General features: G+C 38.3%; 1 protein-coding gene across 1 annotated transcript; it reads right to left on the bottom strand.

The window, feature by feature from the left end:
- Positions 1-8,670: 8,670 nt before the first annotated feature.
- Positions 8,671-19,265, bottom strand: SPCS3 (signal peptidase complex subunit 3). Its single transcript, XM_071556275.1, has 5 exons — positions 18,989-19,265; positions 16,601-16,674; positions 14,028-14,104; positions 12,514-12,629; positions 8,671-12,140 (listed from the first exon to the last, which is right to left on the bottom strand). The coding sequence occupies exons 1-5, from the start codon at positions 19,129-19,131 to the stop codon at positions 12,008-12,010; spliced, it is 543 nt and encodes a 180-aa protein (XP_071412376.1). The 5' UTR covers positions 19,132-19,265; the 3' UTR covers positions 8,671-12,007.
- Between the last annotated feature and the right edge of the window lie 4,761 nt (positions 19,266-24,026).

Below are 24,026 nucleotides of genomic sequence, written 5' to 3'. Positions count from 1 at the left end.
TATTTCTCACTGTGTGTTTGCATTTCCATGATTAGCTCTTCAGCACTTTTTAATATTGGTATTATATTAGTAGGAAGTGGAAGTTGGTATTTTCTCTTTCAGAAAGATCATGTAGGACAATTTGCATGGTTGCAAACCTTATTGCTAGAGCTCTGAATAGTTATATACATTTTTACTGGTTTGACACTTAAAACTGAACCTTCTGGTGACATGTTTTATATGCCATCACCTTATCAATACCAGATACTTTCAAAACAATAAACATAAGAACTGAGAGCCTAAGTAAAGCCAGACTTCAGACAAAAAAGAAAGGGCTTGTGTTGAAGATCAGAAACCTACACCCACTGTTAGGTTACAGTCTTCTCTCAAACAAAAGTTCACCCCAACAGGTCAGGTGAACCAGGGTACCACAGCCTCACCTCACTATGCCACTACAAATCCCCTGGAACCAGGCTGAGCAACAGAAGCTCCTCCAGCACCATTTGCTAAAGCAATAAAAGCTGTAGGAGACACAGTCAAACCCCAAACTGGCAATAACCTTGGCATGATCCCCTCCTTCAGCTTTACAAGCCGTGTGGTGTGCACCTCAGCCCTCCCAGCCCTGAGGAGATTGCATGGGACTGCCTCTGGCCACTATGATAAACAGGTTTTTAGCTAAAAAGCCAAAAGAGGAGCCAAAATGAGGTAATTTCCAAGGGACCTGTGATAGCTTACACAAAGAATTGGTTGATAGGGTTAGCATTATCTGCCTCTTACTGTATTATATGATCCAAACAATCTTTGAAATATTGCTACTCTCCAGAAGTTATTTTGCACACACCCTAAGTTGTTTTAGCCTTTGGACCTAGTCCCTGAAGACACCATTTAATTGGACTTCTTGGAGTTCAGAGAAGAACGAATGAGGTTCAAATGAAAGGAATGGAAATATGGCAAGAAAGTAATGCTGACCAGCACAAACTGCTAAGTCCAGTGATAAGTAGATGTTGATTCTCTGTACCTGACTAAATGAGTAGTTACATGCTATTTATTCGCAGAAAAAAAAAAAGCTCTTTAAACTTACTTGGTGCTACAGAGGCACCAACTCTTGACTCAGGATACAAAAGAGGGAAGAAACCTGTGAGATTTTCTTTCAAGTCTCTTACCTTTACACAAAGTCATTCTCATGTCTTATCTGGGTACTTTCAATTTGGAGCACTTTCAAAAGGGTTTATAAACACTATTGATTCCTATATATACACTTCTAGTCTTTGTCTTTCCATTTGGTTTTTGATCAAAAATACTTTCCCAGTACTTGCCCATGAGGGAAAACCTCACAACATTCTGGAACAGGTACAAAAAAGATAGATATACTCCTCCTTACAAAAAACAGACATACTCCATCTTTTTCCTTTCACAAACATACACACACACACAAATATATATATATATTTTCTTATGGCAGTTATTTTGGTCCTTTTTATTTGTAGTGGCTAAAGTTCAGTAGGGAGAGGATAAAAATGGTTGTTTGTTTCTAATACAGTGGGAACTGCCAAGGGAGCAGTTCTCATTTCGTGCTCAGTCCTTTCTGTTGTTTTTAACCAAGGCTGCTGACTTGTATCTTGTCTCTTTGGGAAGCAGCTGTTCCCACTTAGCAGGGGTAGATGCTCAGAACACAGACATGTACCTTAAAGAACGGGGTCAATGTGGTTATCTGTATAAAAATACCACCCCACTTCAAAGGACAGCTATTCCTGCTCCACTGCCCAAATATTTACAAAAAAATATTTTTATTTGGTTTCCTTCAGGAAACACTTAACAGGCAGTTAATAAATGCACTGAAAGTTACCTTAAATATATTCACTACAACAGCAGAGCTTCAGAAAGATGATGTTGCCCAGTCTTGCCGTTTGCTACAGCAACTCCACCCCCACTATTCAAAGTTGGAAAATTTAATTTATATTCTCAATAAATTAGGTTTCAAAGTGTTTGTGAGACGACCAACTCCTATATATTTTAAAACTCTCTATGATAGTTTTGTCAGCTGCAGCTTCTTGTTTGGTCCATGAAAGAAATCTGTAGAGGAGCCAAGAATAACATCACAGAGTCCCAAGTCTGTTAGACTTTAACTGTAAAGATTGTCTCCTTTGCAACAGAAGACTGGTTAAGTCCCAGGGATAAACTAAACAGCACTATCTTAAATGTCACCAGACATTTGCTGCTTAGAGAAGACAAATGCAAGAATATAATTTGTCTACACATATACATAACTGACTCATTTTTTTTACCATATTATATATGAAATTCATAAATGTCAACTATTAAAAAATAGATTATGTCACATTAGAATTAAGCCTACTATTGTCTAATTCAAAACACCTGAAAAGTCATTCTTTAAATTAAAATCTCTCAAGTCTAGTAGGTAACAAGTTGCACAACAACATTATATATATCTAAATTTAAAATAAAAACTTCTTATATATCCTACTATGAAAATGGAGATTTTTCAAGTTCAGTTCTTTTGTAAAATGAACGCCTGACATCTGCTGGCAAATACACAAACTGTATATTTTTTTAATTAAACTCTTTAGTTTTCAGACTAAGGAAGATCCTTTAGAATATATAATTCATTCAGATAAAAAAAGTAAAATTATTACAATCATGAAGTCATGATGTTTCAAAGCTGAACTGTATCAGTATTCTTTTTACATGTTAGATTCAAGATAGTGTCTTTGAATTTCCTACAAAATTTCCCTGCAGGTCTGATTAAACACAGTACTCAATTTTTCCCCAATATGATTTTTGTGCTCATTTCTTTTAATAAATTAGCAGAAGCAATTCTAGTACCATGACACTATCATTTTTTTTAGATTGAACATTTTTCAGAAAGCCATTTCCACACTATTCTGTAATATTTCAGTCATGCTACCAGAAAATATAATTGCTAGTTGAAACAAAAAGAATGCCCATTAAAATACTGACTTACAAATGTATTGGCTGTGACAAAGGCTACAAAACATGTTTTTATTTAAGAAAGATTTCTTTGGAGTCAGGAAAGACAAGGGAGAAAATAAAGGATATTGCTACAGAAAAACCAGCAAAGGGAACTACCCCACAACTGATAAACATAAGGCTTTCAGTTTTTCACCCTTTCATGTGTTGCACTGCTCTTTTTCAAAAGCCTGAGGAATTTTTTAGTATAAGTAAGTAGGACTCAGTTTTACAATATCCAAGACCTATGATTTTATGATGCAACTGTGTAACACAATATCTCGGTAAAACACAATTCAGAAAGTAATTATGTGCATGTAAGGGCCAGCATAACAATTAAAATAATCCTGCTGGATAGAAAATAGGAAGGAAAGAACATACAGAGGAAAATGGAAAAATGTAAAATATTTTATGAATTCTTTAATATGGAAGTACCAAAAAAAAAGTTTTATTGGACAATGTTTAGTGGGGAAAAACCCTCAGAACTTCAGAAGTCAACAACAGACCTTTACTGAAAGCCTACATGGATATCAAATACCAAAACTCCTTCTTCAGCTGCAGAAACAGATCCTTCATTCCAAACATAAATAAAATTTTATTGACAAGATTTTCTCTTAAAAAAAAGAGAATGTGAAAGAACTACTGTGAATCTAATGGCAAATGCATATCAGTGTTTTAGTGCAAAATATCTGAAATTCTTTTTGACAGAAGAAAAACTATTTTAAAAAAAGGAGGGGGGGGGGAAAGAGAAAAAAAAAGACAAAAATAGTTTAAAATCAGAGCCAGCAAAAAAGGTCACTTGTTAACTCCAGGAAAACAAGTTTTACACTTCCCGTAGCTCCTCATGATCAATTGCAAACTGGTGATGCATCCAGTAGAACTGCTCAGACAAGTCTCAGTGTTTGATGCTGGTTCTCTGACATATAAGCAGCACTGAAATAAAATTGCTAAAGTGCTGATCAGTTCTTGAAGGACTACACTGAACTCTAGATACACACATACACCACACATATGTATTGGGTCTCCCTGAAAGGACAACAGACTGCAATGTAGAGTGCAAATTGAAGTTTCTGATTTAATTCCTTTAATATTAAAAATTCAGAATTTTATAGTAGTTGAGAAAATTCTCTTCCTGGAGTAGGAGAGCATTAAAAATGAAACATGACTAATGAACTCATGACATTAATATTATGCCAACTATCCAGGAAAAAAACCCAGACATACCTTATCTGAAGACACCTATTGGCTTTGACGAAATTATCTGACTTTGAGGAGTGGCCTACTGTCCTTTCTGAGGGAGTCAGCATCTGCTTTTCAAATTTCTGATCAGTAACTTATAGGGGACAGGGAAAATAACAGCCACCAAGACAAAGACCATACCTATATGCTCTTACATCACAAAAAGTTTCATTAACTTTTTATATCAATATCTTTTTGGAAGATTTAAATAATAGCAAACACAAATCCCATTCATTTAAAGAAAATGAAAAATGTTAAATCTGCAAACACTTTAACCTTAAGGTGCAGACAGAATGTAGCTAAACATTATGATGGAATAGCATGGTGGGGTGTTGCTTTGCCAGTGTCTCTACTTAATTGTTATGCATTTGTAAACAATAAAAAAGATCAGGTTGTTAATATAGCAAGGAAGCACTGAAAATCGTCTTGTTGGGATGGAAAAAAAACATTAAAACCCACAACATATATCTTGTATCTGTGTCAAAGGTATTACTCTGAACTCTAAAGCTAAGTGCCAGCATGGGATTCTGCTTTTAGACTTTCCAAACAAGCTTATAAGAGACATGCTTCACTTTCTTGCAACACTACCTTCACACCCTATCATAGAACTGGTCTACAAATACAGAATTATGAACTTTATTACATAGTCAAAGGTTTAAATCACTTTCTAGATACAAGGACTATGTTTTTCCTTCTCTTTTTTCTTCCCCTTCTCCATTTGACAGAAATATGGCTACTATAGATACCAGAGTATCAAGGAACCATTGACTATACTTTTTCCAAGATGCAGCATTGTTTTACTTGGAGCTGTTCAGAATTTTAATTTTATTAATCTTCTTGAATTTCTAGCAATTATAAACAACAAAACTTTTAAACCCAAGAATGAAAATCCACATCTACAAGAAGTATAAAATATTTTTTGACCTTGTTCATGTAAATTTCCATCTGTACAGTACCACTGTTTTCAGCAAATTATATGAAATTACACGTAACAGATTCTCCAACCACTTTCACCTCGAAAGAAGTTTCCCTTTAAATATAACTATTAGCAAAAAGCACTTGAACATCATTAAAAAGCAGTATTTGTAAGACTTCCTACTCAGCTCAGAGCTATTACAGCATCAATTTGTTCAGCTGAAATACAGTTCCAGATCCATACTTAACATTAATGCAGATACAATTGCTCATGTTCTTATACTGCATGGAATTATGCAATGGGCTACCTCCAGGGAACAAGACTGAATCAAATACAAGAAGCTTGCATTAACTGTATAGAATATGAATATTACATAATCCTACTGACTGTTAAATCAACATTTTACTGTTAGAATCACAAAGGCTATAAAAAAGCCACAGTCCTCTTCAAGTCCTTCTTTTAATCAGTTGTTCAAGACCTTAGAACTTAGGTTTCTAATAAAGATTCATTAGATGGTATTGTGGGAAATTAGAAATATTCAATTACAAGTATTACATAAATAAACTTATTTTGTTCTCTGATATTATATTCTGCTTTTCATGTCTACACAATTAAAAGAAATCTAAATAGCAATAAGTCCAAAAATATTAAGTGTCCTCATGATCATCCTTTTATCTATTCTTCTCCCCTAGTTGCTCCAAAACAAAACCCACTTTTGTTAGAGATTTAGTTTAACTTCCTTTAGTGTCTAAAGGCATTGCTACTATCTCTGTGCTCCTTAGACTGTATTATTGTAGTGTAAGAGTAGCAAATAGCATGAGACAGGAAATCATAAAAAACAAACAAACAAACAAAAAACCCAAAACCAAAAAAAAAACCCAAAAACAACGCAAACAAAAAAAACCCCAACCCAAACCACTCCACCTCTAAATCATGAAGCTCAACCTGTCTTCCAGTCTGATATTGAAAAACTTAAGCTGTTAACTGCATATAGTCTTCTGGATAGTTTTACAACTATCTTCAAGTATTTCCCCTTTATAGATCTTTCCTCCAAAGCTCATTAATAGCACAGAAGACAGCTTCAAAGGCTTTATTTCAATCAAGAAATCTTGATACAGTATTTGTTCTTTCTAGGGACACTCCTTGGACTAATTCTTCAAAGTCATTTTACTCTTAAATGCCTGTGAAAAGGTGGTTTCCTAAGGAGATACTCCTTTTCTGAGTGCCACTTGACAATACAGAGAGATGACAGTAAGACCAAGCTCACTGCTCATGTGGATCAAAGCTTGTGAAATGAGACAGTACTTACAGTGAGCTCAGATAATACATCCGATGAGCTACACAGTTTTAAAATTATTTCATTGCAGTTTGAAACTGTACAAAACATTAGACTGCAAGCACTAGTGTCCTCTGTTTCTTACTATGCTAATTCCTAAAGAAAAATCATATATGAAAAGGTAATAATTAATGAGACATGGGGACTGACAGGGCAGGGAAGAAAAAGAAACTCTGGCCTTCTCTTTCTTTCAGAATTAGGAGAGAGAGAAATAAAGCAGGAAGAATACTTTTTAGAAGTAAAATAAAACAAAACTTAAACTAAAAACTCAAACAACCAAATAAACCTCACCCAAAACCCAGAAAGACTTCAGCAGCCACAGACAATCTCATCACTGTTACTTCCAAATCACAGAATATTCTGAGTTGGAAAGGACCCCCAAAGATAATTAAATTAAGATAGATTTACCTCAATCTGCCATTACTACTTCACACACAAAAAAAGTTCTTTGTCTGCCTCTTATAACTACATCTAACACCAAACTTACAGGCAAATGTTTTTTACATTTAAACCACTCATTTCTGAGCTGGTCTTCCACAGCCATCCCCAACCCTTTTGTTTTTCTTATCATAGCACCTACCACCACACTCTGAAACCTCACTTGTATACCAAATCCAACCCATTCCCTTCAGCACAAGCACTCAGGACCATAACACCCCCTTGAAAAACCAAAAAACAAACCCTGACAAAACAAGAAACACTAAGTAGACTGAATGAATAGCACTGTACCTGCTGACCCTGTTGCAACACAAAAGCAAAATTTCACATGTAGCATCCAAAACCTAGTTCTGCAAAAGGAGCCCATGGTCACGAGTCTTCAATTATCCCTTTTGCCTACTGACCACCTGTGGAGCCAGCTGGTAGAACTTGTGGTTGGTTTATCACATGCCACACAGACAACTCTAGTTCCCTGAGGGTGGTATTTCTGAGGTCACTTGCAAAAGCACTTCCAGTATGACTTAAAACTGTCATCATTTTTCTTGTAAAGCACCTGGAAATATTTGGATTACAGCTGCAAACACATGACACCTGCTGTTAACAAAGTTATAATATAAACAAGTCTTCAAATTACCAAAATGCTTGCTCTCTATCATAGCCCTCTAGTGCTGGAAATATGCATATTCTCTCTAATCGGTTTCTGCCAGTTTTATAATTTTAAAGGAGTACCTGCTATTTGCTCAGAATTTATGTGAGCACCACAGAGAAGCACATGGGAATACAGCTTCAAAACTGAGAGTTCTAAGTGATTTCAGTGCCTGTGATTAGCCCAGAGTTGGGTTTTTTGCTTATTTTCTCAATAGTTTATGCATAGAGGATTTAATTATTAGACTATTAATGTTTGAAAAAAGTAATTGTGTCAAAGTTTGGACTAAAGCCAGGGGGAGGGGATACTGAGGAGGGAAGAGGGGGAGATAGAGGGAGATAGAGTGGGTGTGGAGAGGGAGAGAGATGGAGAGGAAAATTCTGTGAGATGATGAGATAGCCATTCCACACTTACAGATGGTTAGATGGGATAGCTGAGAATTGGGTTGTTCAGCTTGGAGAAGAGAAGGCTCCAGGGAGACCCAAGTGCCCTTCAGCACTTGAAGTGGGCCTATACAAAGATGGGCACATTATTTTAGCAAGGCTTGTTGCAACAGGACAAGGGATAATGGTTTTAAACTGGAGGAGGGTTGATTTAGATTGGATATAAGGAAGATGTTTTCTAGTGAGGGTGGTGAAAGACTGGAACAGGCTGCCCAGGCAGGTGTTAGATACTCCAACCCTGGGAACATTCACCATCAGGTTGGATGGGGCCCTGAGCAGCCTATCTCGTTGAAGACATCCCTGCTCGTTGCAGGGGAGTTGGACTAGATGACCTTTAAAAGCCCTTTGAACTCAAACTATTCTGTGACAAAATATTAAGGGAAACTAAAACTTTAACCCAATACCCAGTTCATCTTTATCCATGCCTCATCTTCAGTAGTTATCTTTAACCGGTTTCCATTAATGATGTGCCAGTTCATTAAAAAATGGTCCCAGGGAACTGTTGGAGGGCACAATAACATGATACAGCAGACATTTGGCTTGTTCAAGCTAAATTTTGGATTCTGTTTGATGAAAATATGCCTGTGACTACTGTACTATGAACATTCACCAGCATGCGTAGAATAGGACTCTTCATGCTATAGGGTGTATTGTTGAATTGGCTTGTTTGAATGAACAGTAAAAATGTTTTTTAAAAGTTTTTAATTGTTTTAATGAAAAAAATATAAACTTCCTCCAAAAATAAAAGAAGAAAAATAAACCAGAAGAACTTAAATATGAAAGTTACAAATAGTTATTTTCCATGTATTTTCTGACACAAATTTGGAGTAACATTGCTCTCTGCTACCTGAATTTTCAGTCTAAACAGCTTTCATTTGTTCCCGCAAAACCTATCATCTTGAAATACTTCTCAGAAGAGTAACATTTTCAACATTTGGAAATGTTGTATTTGAATCTGGCGGCCAAGTAATATGTTAGCTAGCTTTAATTTCATTGTTCAGAAGAAACTTATTCAAATAAACAATTAATAGTTAGAAACAATTTATTTTCTCAATGTGTTTCTATTATCAATACCTACTGTGCCAATCCATAAATGAGTCTGTATGAGCAGGGAAACAGTGCTCTTGTTTTATTTAAAAGCCATTTTCCTTTCCTGCATAGGGCTTTCAGTGTTGTGCTGCATGCTTTTGATGGCAAACACAAACCTAGGCTAGAGCCTCAATAAAAAATTGCTACCTGAAATGCATCGTAAGTATTTTCAGTTGAAACTTCTATAGAAGTATTTCAAGTCTTTTCTCATTAAGTAAATTACTTGCCAAGGAATACCTCATTTGTACACATCACCACATAAACCACCAATATTTAGTTAGTAACATATCAGAGAGAACAATCAGCTGTCAGCAATACTACTTCTTTTTATAAGATGTGTAAGAGACAAGAGGAAGTAAATGCCATTTGTTTCCGTAAGAGTGCTCTTTTTATAAATGGTTTGATAATTGTCACAACAAAATACAGTAGCCACTTTACTTTTTAAAGGTTTTTTACTTTTATAGAGGTCATCTGAAGAATTTGCCTCCTTGCACTCTGAATGGAGAAGAGAGGAGACAAGCCTGTCCCCCACTTGGTGGCTCAGAAATGAAGAGCAAGTGATTACAGCATCATTAAGCGCTCATCTACGCTGGCCTCTCTCTCAGGATAAAGCCAAGTTGTTCCCTCTGAGAACCTAGGCTCCTTGATGCCTTCTTCTTCATCCCTCTAAAACGCTTACCTCAAACATAATTTCTCATCACTGGGAAAGGCTATGAAAACTTCAAGGATCACAACAGAAAGCTAGGGGTTTAGTGTCTTAAAATTCTGGTACTGTCTGCTGAGAGGAATATACCAATTTGGAGGAAAGAAGAAAAATTTCTTCCCGATGGTTTTTTGACAGCAGATCCCTGTCTCTGTAATTAAAGCTTCTCTTTATAATAGACAGCCAGTATGTTCATAAAGCTTCTCTTTATAATAGACAGCCACTGGAAGAGTACTGCCAAAGGAATGTAGGGAATGGGTTGAATGCCAAGCCACAAGAAATGTTTCAGTAAACATTTCAAGAATATAACTTATGAATAAACCAACCATGTATTTGGCAATTAAAAAAACAACTAGGTATTTGCCAATTAACAACTCAGCAACTTTGCCAAATTATCACTAAAAATATTTTGTTTTCCTTCTGTATGACAGTTTTAAGTTCTCTATAACAATTTTTAAAGAAATATATACATTTGATATCAAAGTAGAAAAAAAAATAGTATGTATTTCAGTGTGCTGATTATGCTAACCTGTGGAAAACAGCACAAGTATTGAGACCTGAAATTCAAGTTAAAATGCTGGATACATATGAAAAATTGCCATAAGCATTCCTGTGAAAGTAATGTTTTTAGTTTTCACACTTACACAAGATTTTGTTTTGGAAATGTTTTTCAACACCTCTTTGACACACCAACATTATGAATATATCAAATAGCTACTTAGGGATAATTCACAAATATTAAAAAGACACCTTTTTCAAAAGCAAGTTACTTCCTTCAAAATCCATCAGCTCTTAAATGAACTCAAACCGAAGTCAGACATTCTGCTCCAGTCTTTTGCATATCTTCTTTTGCAATGTTTGCCACACTGCAATTCTCATCATTTTTCCTATTTTTTTTTTCTGATTTACAGTATTAAAAACCTCAGTTTTAATTTCAGACTTAGATTCCTCTTTTTCCAAGTTCCCAGTACATTCATAACATTCCAGGTCTGGCAATAAATACTTTTGTCATACTTTGTTTGAAAACTATGCCAGGAAGGTGATTGCAGTGCACACTCCTTCTGGACATACGATGATCTAAACCCACTAGCTGATCAGTATAAACCATCATTTTGGCCACGAGGCAGTCCTGATACCCTGCTCCTTCTGTCCTCACAACTAGGATGAGCACTCACAGTTGTAGCTGACGGAAGGAGGACACACAGTAGGATGTGTACTCACAGAGAGGCCACTTTTTCAGCAGAGGTGCAAATCAGAAGACTTGAAGGTAGATTCATGTTGATACTCAAGCTAGTAAATCTCTCTCACTTACTTTTTCTTACCAGGGGGAAATCCTCTATTTTGTAAATGTTTTCCCAGATTGTTTTGGACAACATTTGTCCCCTTCCCTGCTATATAGAGGTCCCCTCTAATATTAGTTGTCCTAGCTCCTTCTGAAAAAAGAATGTTCATTCTTTCTGTTGAGCAGATCCCAATAAAAATCAAGAGACTCCTCTGCATCTCTACCTAATGCTTTTACTTTTCTTATTGACATGCTTACGTCTTATGCTGAAAGTCTTCAGACTCATGCTGAATAGACTTCATTCTTTCAGTTAGATGCACTGTAAGCAGTTATTAAAATTACCTATAATACAAAATTGGACGTGGGCTACATCAGTGGCACTCCAAACAAGATCTGCAGGCTGCCTGACAGATAATGAACTATCCAGGTAGCTGTTGGCAGTCCCAGAAAGGACCAAGCTTACCCTACTGTAACATGCTAAGCATGCATTTAGCAAAATGCCGTACAACAGAGTGGCCGCTTCGTTTAGGCACTCCTAAAAACTGACTCCAGGTGTATTTGAGTTCTATACACAATAAACTACTATCATAGTACTTTAAAAAAGCCCAAACACAGGAAGTCTATCTTCTAATTTAAAAATATTTATTTAAAAGAAAAGGAGATCTATACCCAGATGGCCAGGAAAAAAAAAAAAGTAAAAATCCTCAGTTCCCCCCTCCCTTTAAAACCATTACTCTGCAATTTACCCTTCCCTTATGTTTCAGCTTCAATCTGTAACTTAAAAAAAAACAAACCTGAACTTTCATTTCCTTTTTCTGTGCTGTTAGACCTGAGGAAATTAAGTTCCTTTCATTGAAAAGTTGCAAGGGATGTGAGAAGAAACCGCAATAAAATGTATTCACAATATACAAGTATAAAAATATCTTGCTTATGATTCAGTACTATAATTTAATAACTTTTTGTTGTTTCATAGGTATCTGGGAATGGTACAGACACATGTCCTGATCCTGTTACAAGAGGTAGAATGCCAGCATTTGGTACAACATTCCAGGAAAGAGTCAAAGTGATGTTCCTGTTTCCCCTGCAAAAGCAACAAAGACTATCAGCACAAATACTCAACCAATTTAATTAATAGTTACTAATAATAAATACATTAGGATACAGACTGTTTTCCTCATTCAGAAACAATAAGCTTTTAAATCTGTGTAGTTACTTCATGAAGTAATACCTACTTTTTTTTTTCCCTTAACTCCTTTGGAGTTGACTGCATCCCGGAAACAATTCTACACAGACAAGAATACCGAAAGCAGAAAACCAGAGGATGCAACTGCCTGACAGCATCAGACAAAATATAGGTACCTTACCACACCAATAAATACACATATATATACTTCAAAGTTTGCAAGTAAATCATTATACCATGAATAAGATTAATAAAAAATGAATTTACTTACTTGAGACCATTTCCATCATCAAAAAAAAAGTACTTCGACTTCATGTCTTTTAGGGACAGCCTTGGGTTATCTCCTCTCAACATGATCTTGTCCCAAAGGACCACTTGATTTAGAGCCTAAAAATACAATTGTAATTCAGTCAGTAAGATACCTTACAAGATCACATTCAGACACTGCAATGTCATAGCATTATTAATCTAAAACCCCTGAAGTACACACTTGCAATCCATAACTAATTTAACATAATAATGCTTTACAGAGAGGGAATCTAGTACTACCGCACAGTGAACTATGGCACAGAATAAACGGAAACAACAGGGAAAAGCTTAAAAAATACAAGAAAGCCATTTTAAAAAGTCATAAGCTTTGGAGGATTTAAAAAGCATGATGAGTTTTCCTTTTGAATTGCAAAGGTAAATCACTTTTAAAGCAGTATTTAGACTTTGCTTCAAATAAGGGCCTTAAACTGAGCTATCATGACTGTTTAGGTACTCAACACTTTTCCAAGTTTAATGGAAGAAATCTCAACTTTAAGTAGTGTAAGCATAACCCCAAACATTTTATGAATAATTGAGAGAGATCCCAAATTCTTAACTTTATGAATCAAACTTTATACTGTTCTTTTAAGCAGGTATTAAACAGTCATGTTTAGTATTATTTCTCAATATTTGTGAGAACTAGGGCCTTATGTGAAAAAAAAAACCCTAAAAGATGAAACAAAACAATAAAGTGTCAGAAACTCTAAAAACCATTCCAGTACAAACACAATATCTATTAGTTTGTATACTATAACTATGGTACTGCAAAAACAAAGGAAACAAAAAGTAGGGAGGTAGTTTGGTGCAGCAAGTTAAGAAAACCCCTAAGCTTTCACTACATTCTTGCAACATGACCACAGGAGCTTTAACTAGAATTCAGTGGTGCTATGGCAGCATGGTTTTTCACTGAAGTAATTTTTCCACAGGCTGTTCCATATAGCTCCTATCAGGTCAGTGAAAGTGAAGTACCAGTAGAAACTTAAAGGATGCAGCAAGGGCAATTATTTTGAGAAGTATGACAAGGTAACGTACATGAATTACAGGGCTACAGTAACTGGCATGAGCAAACACTTCTGTGATATGTGAGCAAAAGATCCACCACACCAGGCCAGACCAAAAGCCACTGTATTTTGTTTCTAACTGCAGTCATCTGAAGAATGTTAGGAAAAAGTAAAATGGACAGAAAAAATAAGTGAAAAACTCATTTACAGTACACTATTGCAAGCATATTGCAACACAAAGCCTGTGTTACTTGTCTCCCATTCTACTAGGTGCATACCAAGTTAGGTTTCATGAAGAACTTCCCACCCTGCAGTTAAACTGTCAAAAGAATAACAATCATGAAAGCCAGTAAAAACAGCCCAACCCAGTAGGAAATGCTGGTGCCTTAACTCTTCCCAGCAGAACTACAGAAAGTTTAAAAATAACTGCAGTATTAAAATGGGCAATTGCCTCAACCTTCTTTTTGATACTTACATTGTTTTTCGTTGAATATTCTGCAGATAAATATAGAAACAATTGTTTAACATTCCAGTCAAATATACTTTGCAGATGTATGGGAGTTAAGGAAAATACCATACTGTACTTACATAACCTTGTTTTACTGTACCTAAACAGATGATACTAATTACAGTAATTTCTTACTTTTCCATATACCTTGTATGTTATTCATACATTCATTCATACGTTTTAATTTTATTGAAGTGACCCATTTTAGTTGTTTTTTTCCCACTATTTATGAAATCTAACAACTATCTGTCCTCCAATGATTTAAGTGCTCTACATTTGACACTACAAGCTAGTAATGAGAATCCTTGTCTAGACAACTCATTATAAAACCCTAAACATAATAGGCACAACAGAATTCTTCAGCAAATATCCTCAAGGTAATTATTTATACTTTCTGAGAACCCTAATATTCAACTGTGGATACAAAAACATTAAACAATACAATAATAAACAATACAAAACTGGTGGAGCGTAGGGTATTCAAAGAGCCTCTAATACCCACATTAGAGAAGTGAGAAGCTAGGGAGTATTTCATATTGGAAGGGACACCAGAAATTAGCAAATTTGATTACCTACTGACAACAAAGAAAGCTCATTAGACTGTAAAGAAACTCTGCTCAGATTTTTGATCAAGAGTAAAGAACTGATGACTGCCATTTGAGACTGCCAGTATATAATGCTGGGATTCTAAATAGTTGTCTGTTTATTTAACAACAGAATGCACCATGTGCAGCTGATAAGGAAAAGACCTTTTAACTCACTATAAAGATTAGCTGTAAACTTTTATTTTCCAGTTCTCTTTTGTATTCTATTTGCCATTATCTCAAAGAATAAATTCCCTAACCAGCCTCAAAATCTTCTTCCACTCACTCATCACAAGACAAAATCATGTTTTGAAGCTACTAATTCCAAAGGAAAGAAAGAAAGAATCAATTATTTAACTGCTGTCAGTGCAAGAATAGGTAGAGCTATCTTACTTGAGCATTTTTTGTCATGTAGCTCAAATAATAAATAAGATTCTAAAGATCTTTGTAGGACTTCTTATCACTTGCAAAAGTTAGCAATGAATTAAGTAAGCTTAAAGGATTTTGTGAAAGCTGTATCCTCCTCTTTCCTTTGCCTAGTTTCTTTTTCTATCTGCCATTTTATTTAATTTTTCCCAGGACTAACAATTTGTTTCCAGTAATTAAGAGAGCCCACCTATCTGTATTTCTTTGAAAATTTTGACAAAAAACCCCTACCAGATATTTGCATTTTACAGCTCTAAACATTGCAAAGTTTATTTATGCCAAGCATGAAAGATTAAGACAGAGTCTTTATATAAAAAAGTACTGCTACTATTAGAAGTCATTAAAACATGGAACCTTTATGTCTACATATTGCAGACTAATCCTTGTATGAGACTCTTTATTAGAGGTCCTGTCCTGCCTTGCTTTGATTCCCCCTATATACACTGCACACAGATCCATGCACCTATTTTGGAATGTCAGTCTCTGATTTTAATACCTATAAGCATTTCAGAGGTAAAACTCAGACTTAGGAGCTTACCTCTCCTGCTTCTATCTAATAAAAAAATAATCCTTTTATTCCTGTGCAAGACAGAACTGCAAAAATCTGATTAGCCCATTTATCCAGCATTCATATCAACACAATATTTTGTGTGGTTTGCTTACAAAACAAATTGTTCTTCAAAACAGGGAAAATCAAACACAGAAGTAAACAATATCTTGCCTAACAGTGACAAGAAAGAGCAGCCAGGGAAAAAATCCAAGGAATCTCAGTCCAATTGCAAAGCAAGGCTTAGTGCCATCACCTGAGGTAGAGCATGCTGCCTCATATTTGGCACTGACTTCTGCAGAAAGCACAGAATTTATTCAAGAGGCTACATCCTAAGGATAATTCCCTTCTAGTGTCTAAAAACCTATGCAACACAAAATACCAGAAAATCCTCATAAATACCCACAACACAATACTCTTTCCCCAGTAAAATCCAGACTAACAGGGAAGCAAAGAAAAAGAAAAGAAGAACTGCAAAACTGTAACAGCAACTGCAAAATGATGCAAAGGCCAAAAATGATGTGATAAATTTTGTAGTAAATCATATGCTTCCCAACGAATTTCATAGTCTTCAATGCTAAAGATTAGAGTTTAACATCTAAGCAGTAAAGGACTCCAATGTCTTTTTATTTTTAAAAGAAGACAGGTACTTCTATGCAACCATTACCTGGCTAGAACTCTGAAAGCCTGACAATAAAATGAATTTAAAAGGTGCATCAGAGTTTTTAGATTTGGCATGACAATCAGAATAGTATGCTTTATAAGTCTTACCAATTCACTCCTCAGACAAGCAATGCAAACTTAACAGTACTACTGTCCACATACTAAACTGCACTACTTTTTGCTGCTTAAATTTTTATTTTAAGACAAACTGCTAGTTTTCCCCAAGCCCTGAATATCTGAAGATTATAAGGCAACAAAAATAGACATCAAAGTGTTCTTTTTTCAAAAAGTTGGCAAACCATTTTTTCCATTAAGGATATCTGCAGTAATGTCAAATGTGACGAATCCCAGATCACTTCTTTCTCTAGGTCCAGTGAAATCTTCTACATTTTTACTACAACAAAACAAAACACAAGATTATTCTATCTTATTATTTGCTTTCTTACACATTACATAAATTATGATTCTTATTTGATACTTCCCTCATTCATTTTCTGTAATTTTTTTAAATACCTTTGGTTAAATTACAATCAACATTACAAATTAACACCTACCTTCCAGAAATTACAGTGCCCCAGTTTTGAATAACAGGCCTTGCCACCACAGTGGTCTAAAATATCATGTAGCCTTTAGACCTCTTCCTCTTAACAAAAATCCTGTATCTGTACCTAAACTGAACCACTTTTCATTTTAGTAAAATATGTGTTAGCCAGCCCCAAATATATAAGTCTGATCTGAACACTGTCAGCACAGCTGTCTGCTGGCAACCATTTTCAAAATTATTTCTCAGCTTTCCATAGAAAATGCCTCTAGTGCTCAGGCTTGTACAAGACACTCCAACCATTCTGATAAAAGGGTTTACATGTGTAGAAGATTTATTCCTGTAATGTATTTAAGTAGCAACATAAAGAAAATGTTTATTTTTCTCTACATTATGGAATGATACAATAGTATCATTTTGGAAGGTTTTATTAAAAATCCACATTTGGAACAACATCCGACATTGTCACACGAAACTACAATAGAAAAAGAAACTGGAAAATAACAGACACAGGAGGTATTTCCATATATATTCATAAAGCTTATCAATTTACCAAACTTACCATCTACAAAGAAGAATACCACAAGCAATCAGCTTGGCAATCCGCTATGAACCTTAATTCCTCATGTAACAATATTTTTATGAATTTTGAACTTCATAGTTACCTTTATTGCAATTTGAAAATTAGTCCATTAAAAAACCCATCAAACTTCCCCATTTAAGCCTTGCTATGAATTTCCATCCCTTTGCAAAAAGCAGTATGTTTTTAAGTAGCAAACCTTATCAAGCATTTGCCTGTCAATCTGGTGGAGTAGCAGGCCTTAAGCCTGGGGTCTGCAGAACGCAAAACCTCAAGACAAGCAGCAAAGGTGTAACATCTCTCAGTAATACCAGATCTGTGCATCAGAGACAGGACTAGCAATATAAATTTCATCCAAATTAGGTATTGGTATGCTACTTCATGTAAGTTGAGCTCCCTGTAACACCCAAAAATATGCTTTTATGCCAGTTTTATGTCGCTTGCAATCCTGATTGTAGCATAAATATGGGGTTTCTTTTCCTGTGGTATTGAACCAGTTTGAAATGTGATGGAAATCCCCATTCTTTATTTGCATTGATCGCCCCTCTCAAATCCTGCTGCCAGCCATCCACTGGTGCCACTTACCTTGGGGTGGCTCCAAAGCTCTATAGAATCATTGAATGGCCTGGGTTGGAAGGGACCTTAAAGATCATCTAATTCCAACCTCCCTGCCATGGACAAGGATACCTTTCACTAGTCCATGCTGACCAGAGCTCCATCCAACCTGGCCTTAAACAACTGCAGGGATGGGCTGCTTTAGTTCACTAATATGGGCCAAAACCAACCAAAGAAGGAAGCAGTGGTTGAGTTAAAGCAACTCAGTGAAGTATCCTATGTGTCCGATTGCCCCGTGGAGCGCTGGTAAAGGACTATGCGGACAGAAGTGGGAGCAAAGACCTACGCGTTTTGGCGGCAGGAACTGCTGCTCAACTGCTGGTGAAACCATTGCCTTCCATATCATACATACTTGGCGGAAGTTTTCTGTGACTAAGTTCCCCTTCTGACAAAAAAAACCCCAAAACACCAAATTTGGAAAAAAAAGGTGCCGCAGCACAAGTTTGTGTCAGTTCATTTTGTCTGTGGGGAACACGCGTTTGATGTGGTGTTGTGTGTCCTACACCTGATGCATGTCGCAGAAGAGAAGCCATCCCAGTCAGCCTACTTGTCACAGACAGGAAAAGACGATAGGTTATCAATGAAGAAATCTGAGGGAACTACAAATTAGAAGAAGGCACTACGATGGGATAAGAGAACAGGATAAACCGCATGCCCACCTCGGTCCGGGCAGGCCCTTCGCTCCGCTCGGCCTGAGCCGCCGCAGCGTTCGCGGCAGGGGCGGGGGCGGCCCCGCGAGCACCGCCCGGCCCAGCCCGGCCGGCGCGCGGCCGCTCCGTCGTGGGGCTCCCCCATTGGCCGGGCGGGCGCGCTCAGGAGGCCGATCCCGCGGCGGCTTGAGGGGCCGCGGGGAGCTGCCCTCGTCCGGCGCCAGCGCCCCCTCCCCGCCCCGGCCACTCCCGTCCCCGGCGGCAGCCGCGCCGCCGCCGAGCCCTCCTCCGCCACTCCCTCCCCGCTCCTGCCCGCGCTCACAGCGTGACCCGGGAGACGGCGATGCTGACGGGCACGCTGCGCTCCTTGAAAGCCGTAGTGATGAAGCAGCCGAAGGTGAGCGCCGCCATCACGCTCAGGGAGAAGGCGAAGAGCGAGTTGGCGCGGGACAACACCGTGTTCATGTTCCCGCTCGGTCCGGCCGGCGCTGCGGCCGCTGGATCGGGAGCGGGCGCGCGGACGCGGCAGGAAGCGGCGGCGGCACCGGGCGCGCGACCGCCGCGAGGGGGCGTGGCCTCGCCCCAGTTGGGCGGGGTTGGGGAGGCCGCGCCCCCCGACCGTGCCCGCGAGTGCGCATGCGCTGGCTCGCTCCCACTTCCGCCAGGCGTTGGGCGTGCCCGGCCCGGCCACAGCGCTGCGGGAGGTGCGGCCGCTCGGGGGCTCTTTTTTGCCTCCTCCACCGGGCCCGTGGGTGCCCCGGCACCGCCCATAATGGGGAGTCCGTACACAGAAAGACTTTGTGGCCTTTCACTGTGACGTGACAGAGGGGACTGACTCTCATAGGCCTGCTTGTACGGCGCTTCTGCGTCCGTCTGGTGTGTAGAAGAGAGAACCACCTGGGGACAGGACGTGGCGGCTCGGCTGCATCCCGTGTAGCTGTCCGTGCTTTATTTTCCCTTTGTGCGTGTCCTGTCTGCCCTGCGTGGCCGTGGGAGGGTCCCCGGTGTGGCTTGTCCCCTGCGGGATCTGCCTGGGCTCTCACCATCGATGTACGTGTTCTGGCCCAGTTCCTTCCTAAGTGAGAAAATGAAGTGTTGTTGCGTACTGGAGCGTTTCTGAGCTAACTCTTTGCCACCTGCTGTTTCCCATACGTTCGTTCTTAGAGGCAGGGTGGTATTTGTTGCTCTGGTGGAGTTTTTCGTTTGTGTAATAAAGTTTAAATAACATTTGAGGTGAAGACGAGTGTTTTAACTTGGTATCTGTATCTGGCTTTCGCTGGTGCAGTGATTTGCCATTCCCTACCTTGTTTCGTATAGAATGTTCTTATTAATTTCCACTTTGGTACATGCATTCTCAGTATTGTCTAGAAAACTCATTTAGTGGCTCAGTGTGTTCCTCGAATACTTTACCAGATGGCCCAGTGATCCCACACGGTTTGCAGGATGAGTCAGTCTTTGACCTTACTCTTCTGATTTGGTTGAAATTCCACCTCCAACTGGTACTGGCAGAGCTTAATTTATGTGGAGGTAATTTCTTCCTCCTCTCCAAACCCCTTGGTTGGTGCCCGTTCTTGCTTCCTGAGCCCGCAACATGAGTGTGAGAACCAAGGGAAGCGAGAGCTTCTTCAAAGCTTTGGGTTGGGGTTTTTTTGTGTTCCCACCCCGTACATTCCCCTGTATCATGAGGCCCGATTAACGCAGGTTTCTGGTACCGACAACAGATGTCAGTAGTGGTTTAGTTATATTTAACTTCCTCTTCCCAGCCCAAAGGTTTCAATGTTGCAAATATTGGGAACAGGAACAGGAGCTCAGATTCAGGGGTCTGAAGGGATGGAAAGCCTCACGATGACTGAAGGGATAGGAAGAAGCAGGTGGGGACTGTTAGGCCGTTCTGAAAAATGTATATTCTGTAGTGATGCTGCTGTTCCTTTTCCTCCCTGTAGCCCAGAGGCAGGTCTGTGATTCAGGGAAGAAAAGGCAGGGAATGGAAAAGGAAAAATATCATACCCATGCTTTTTGTTTCCATCCAGACTGAGTACCTATAACACATCAGTGTAGCCCTATTATTAAGTGTAGGATGTTGAGGTACCTGTGTGGGCATTCCTTGCTGTTAGGACCCCGTGTTCCACTGTGCAGTTGATTTCTATGTCTCTGCTTTTGCCACACTGAAATTACTCTCAGGCCTGAAGAAGATAGGCCCTTCAGCAATATTCTGTGGTGAGCTTTTTGTCAGTTTCCATGTGGTAATTTCGACCTCCTTGATATTCCAAAAAAGTTCCAGCAGCACAGAGCGTTTCTTATGTACAGGTTTTTTCTTGGCTTGTTATTATTTTATGCTATTCCAAATATTAATTATTGTGATGGTTTATGGTCTGGAACATAATGTTGGTGAAATCCTGGGTAACTCTTACTGAAGAGTGGGTGTCTTTCCCCAAAATATTTGAAGACTTAAAAGCATCAAGGAAGCTTTTACTGCAAACAGGGAAACCTAAAAGATTTCTGAAGTTGTAAAATGTCTGTTGTAATCAAAAAGTTAGTTCAAATGTAAACATTTTTTTCTTGTATCTACAAACAAAAGGCTTAATTGCCTTTGTTCTTGCTTTTAGTTCTTAACAGTTGCTATTTAGAGCTTTTTGTATTAAACAACTGTTTGTTTAATAAAAAAAAATAGCTGCTGGGAAGAATATTAGTAACTAAGAACTTAAAGGAGTTCAGCAGTGAAATTTCCCAAGCAGTAGTCAAGTACCTGGAGGCCAAAATCAAAAGGTTTAGCCAAATTAATGTGTTTTAAGGCAATTAATAAATATGGCTGTTGCTTGTGTAGGTTTGGATTTATTTTAGTAGAACCTTTAAATAAATGTCACTTAAAAGCACAGTTGCATGACAAGACAGATGGTGTAGTTTATTCGAGGATTGATCAGTTACTGTTTCAGAATCAAGAAACCTATAGCTTTTTAGTGACTGAAATTTTGCAAAAGTAAAATAGGAGAAAAAATTTGAAAAAAGAAGCCAGTTGTGAAGGAGGAAGGGAAGATAATTATTCACAGTAACTGTTTGCTTGTATATTCCAAATTGTTCTGCAAAAAATATAAAATCTGGTATTTTTTAAAGAATAGTGGCATTGTAATATTGAAAGTCACTGTCAGCTGAATAAGTTGTGTTACTCTGAATGGATCAATTTCTATAATTATGAAAACAAACTTCTAGAATCTTGGAGAGGCATGAAGGTTTGGGAGACTATTTTCAAGATGCAGTGGCACAAGGTATACATTACACCCTAGCAGTGTACTCATGCCACACCAGCAGGGAACTAAGGCATGGCAGGGCTCAGGCTGGTTCTTCAAGAAATTTCACATTTTCATTACAAACTCATTGAACAGAATCCAGAGATAAGATTGGGAGCAGGTCTGAAACGTAGAATTCTTCCTTCTTCTGTCCTTGCCCAGAATTATCCTACTTTGGAATTGTGTTTTTATGCACTCTTTGATCTGTTAAACGTGTTCTTTTTTTATAGTGTTGGCACTTCAACAGGATTGATCCTTGTCAGCAGCTGATGATTAGTAGTTTTCTGAGGGAGAGCAGCTTGTACTCTTTGGTTGATATGTTTCTACTCAGATGTTCAAGTTACAGGGTGATTCCTTTAATCAGCTGTAAACAAAATGGCAAGTGTTGACACTGACCATCAGCAGAGATTACTGTGAGTCCTTTGTTTTCCCACTGAAGTCATATTGGTTCTAACATGGAACACATACATAGGAGTAACACATATGTAGGAGTTTCTAGGTGGCTGACAATTTAGGTTTTATGGTTTGTGAATTTTAAGTGAAGATGGTAACTGCAGCCAAGGTGGCAGCACCTTTGGTCATCTTGGGATTTAAGTCTCTGACTAATTTTACAGGTGAGGTGCCTGTGGCATCTTTGGCACCTAGACGGTTAGATGAGGACTGCATAGATTACTTTTTTGATCTAGGGATGTGTATATACTTTCTGATTTTTCCCCATAAATTTCTAAATACTTTCTTGAATTTGTCTTTGATTAATTATTGAAATGTTAATTCTTTAAGAGACAGTAGTTACACATGCCTCTCAGGCAGCTCTGGGTATGAGGATGAAGATTAAAACAAATGTTGCCCCAGGCAGCTTGGGAAACTTGTCTCTTGTTGGATGGGGCATTTTTACAGCTGGTGTAAGACTTTGGCTAAGAGAAGTAGGCTTTTTAAGCTGCATTGAAGGGGTTTTGTTTCTAACCTTTTCTTCTCACCTCCATCTTTTTTGGTTTAGATCTACAAAAATATAAGCAAGAAGAAATTTTCACTTGCCTTTATAGTATTATTGTGAGTCCTTCCACAAGAAAATCTCAGGTCAGATTTCTGATTTCAGAACAAACTTGATATTTTAGAACACCATCTCACGTAGTGGCCTGATATATGGCCGTCTTGGTTTGAGATAGCAAACTGCTACCCCCCCCCCCCCCAAGTAGAGAGAGAAAAGCCTCCCTCCTAACACCAAGGAAAGGGAGGAAAAGAGAGGGGAAACAAAAAACACTTCAAACCACGTTTATACTAAAACTACATATATTTTTACAGAAAGGAAGAGACAATTAGAAGAGAGTACAAATACACACTCACACAAGTATGCAACAACAAATTCCCCACTTCTTAACGAACACATACTTAAGAAAGAACTTGTTCCCCAGGAAGACAAACTCAAGCAGAAAGGAGAGACCCAGAACAACACATTTGACTTTCCTGAGATACCCTGTGAGCCAGTAGTGGGCCTGGTCCTCTCCATCCCCCCTGGGACAGCATCGTGCGTCCTCCCAAGAGGAAGGCTAAGAAAACGACTGCCTTAACCACTCCCACACTGGTTCCTACTTCCCTGGAGATGATGTCATAATGTGGTATGGAATACAAAATTACTGGCTGGAAGAGGTCAGCTGTTAGCTCAGCCCAGCTCAAGTCAGCTGACAGCTTCAGTCTAGTCTAACTTCAGAGCCCAAATTTAGGCCCACCTAGGTGAACCCATAACAATGACAAAGTAAAAGCTGCATTGGAGAGGGAACCAAATGTTCTTGGCTCCAAAGTCAGTATGTTTTACAGCCTGACACAGTTAATTTTTTGGCTCCTGGGTGGTTTGCCTGTTCCATGGCATGTAACACCTTGTTAGGTAAGTCATTCATACATAACTAATTCAGCCTAACCTTTCACACCTCATTGTCCTTTGTGTTCTGTGGCAAGCTGGGTGCTACTGATCCACCTCATCCTGGTTTTACCTCATTCACTCAGCCAGTTACGAGTTCTTCATCACAAAGTATTTTTACATCTCTTGTAAAAAGCGCTAAGCAGACGCTGTCATGCCTC

The sequence above is a fragment of the Pithys albifrons genome, chromosome 5 (genome assembly GCF_047495875.1).
Source record: "Pithys albifrons albifrons isolate INPA30051 chromosome 5, PitAlb_v1, whole genome shotgun sequence".
NCBI lineage: Eukaryota > Metazoa > Chordata > Aves > Passeriformes > Thamnophilidae > Pithys > Pithys albifrons.
Note: the sequence above shows the minus strand (reverse complement) of the source record. Positions and strands in the feature narration are given on the sequence as shown.

Bases quoted from the DNA above. Each gene is read 5' to 3' on its own strand.
- SPCS3 (XM_071556275.1), bottom strand. From the start codon at position 19,131: ATGAACACGGTGTTGTCCCGCGCCAACTCGCTCTTCGCCTTCTCCCTG. The intron at 14,105-16,600 runs ATATCCTTAATG...TAACTCCCATAC, and splicing joins CACATTTGACATTACTGCAG to ATCTGCAAAGTATATTTGAC. The intron at 12,141-12,513 runs GTAAGTAAATTC...TTGCTTTTGCAG, and splicing joins GATGATGGAAATGGTCTCAA to GGGAAACAGGAACATCACTT.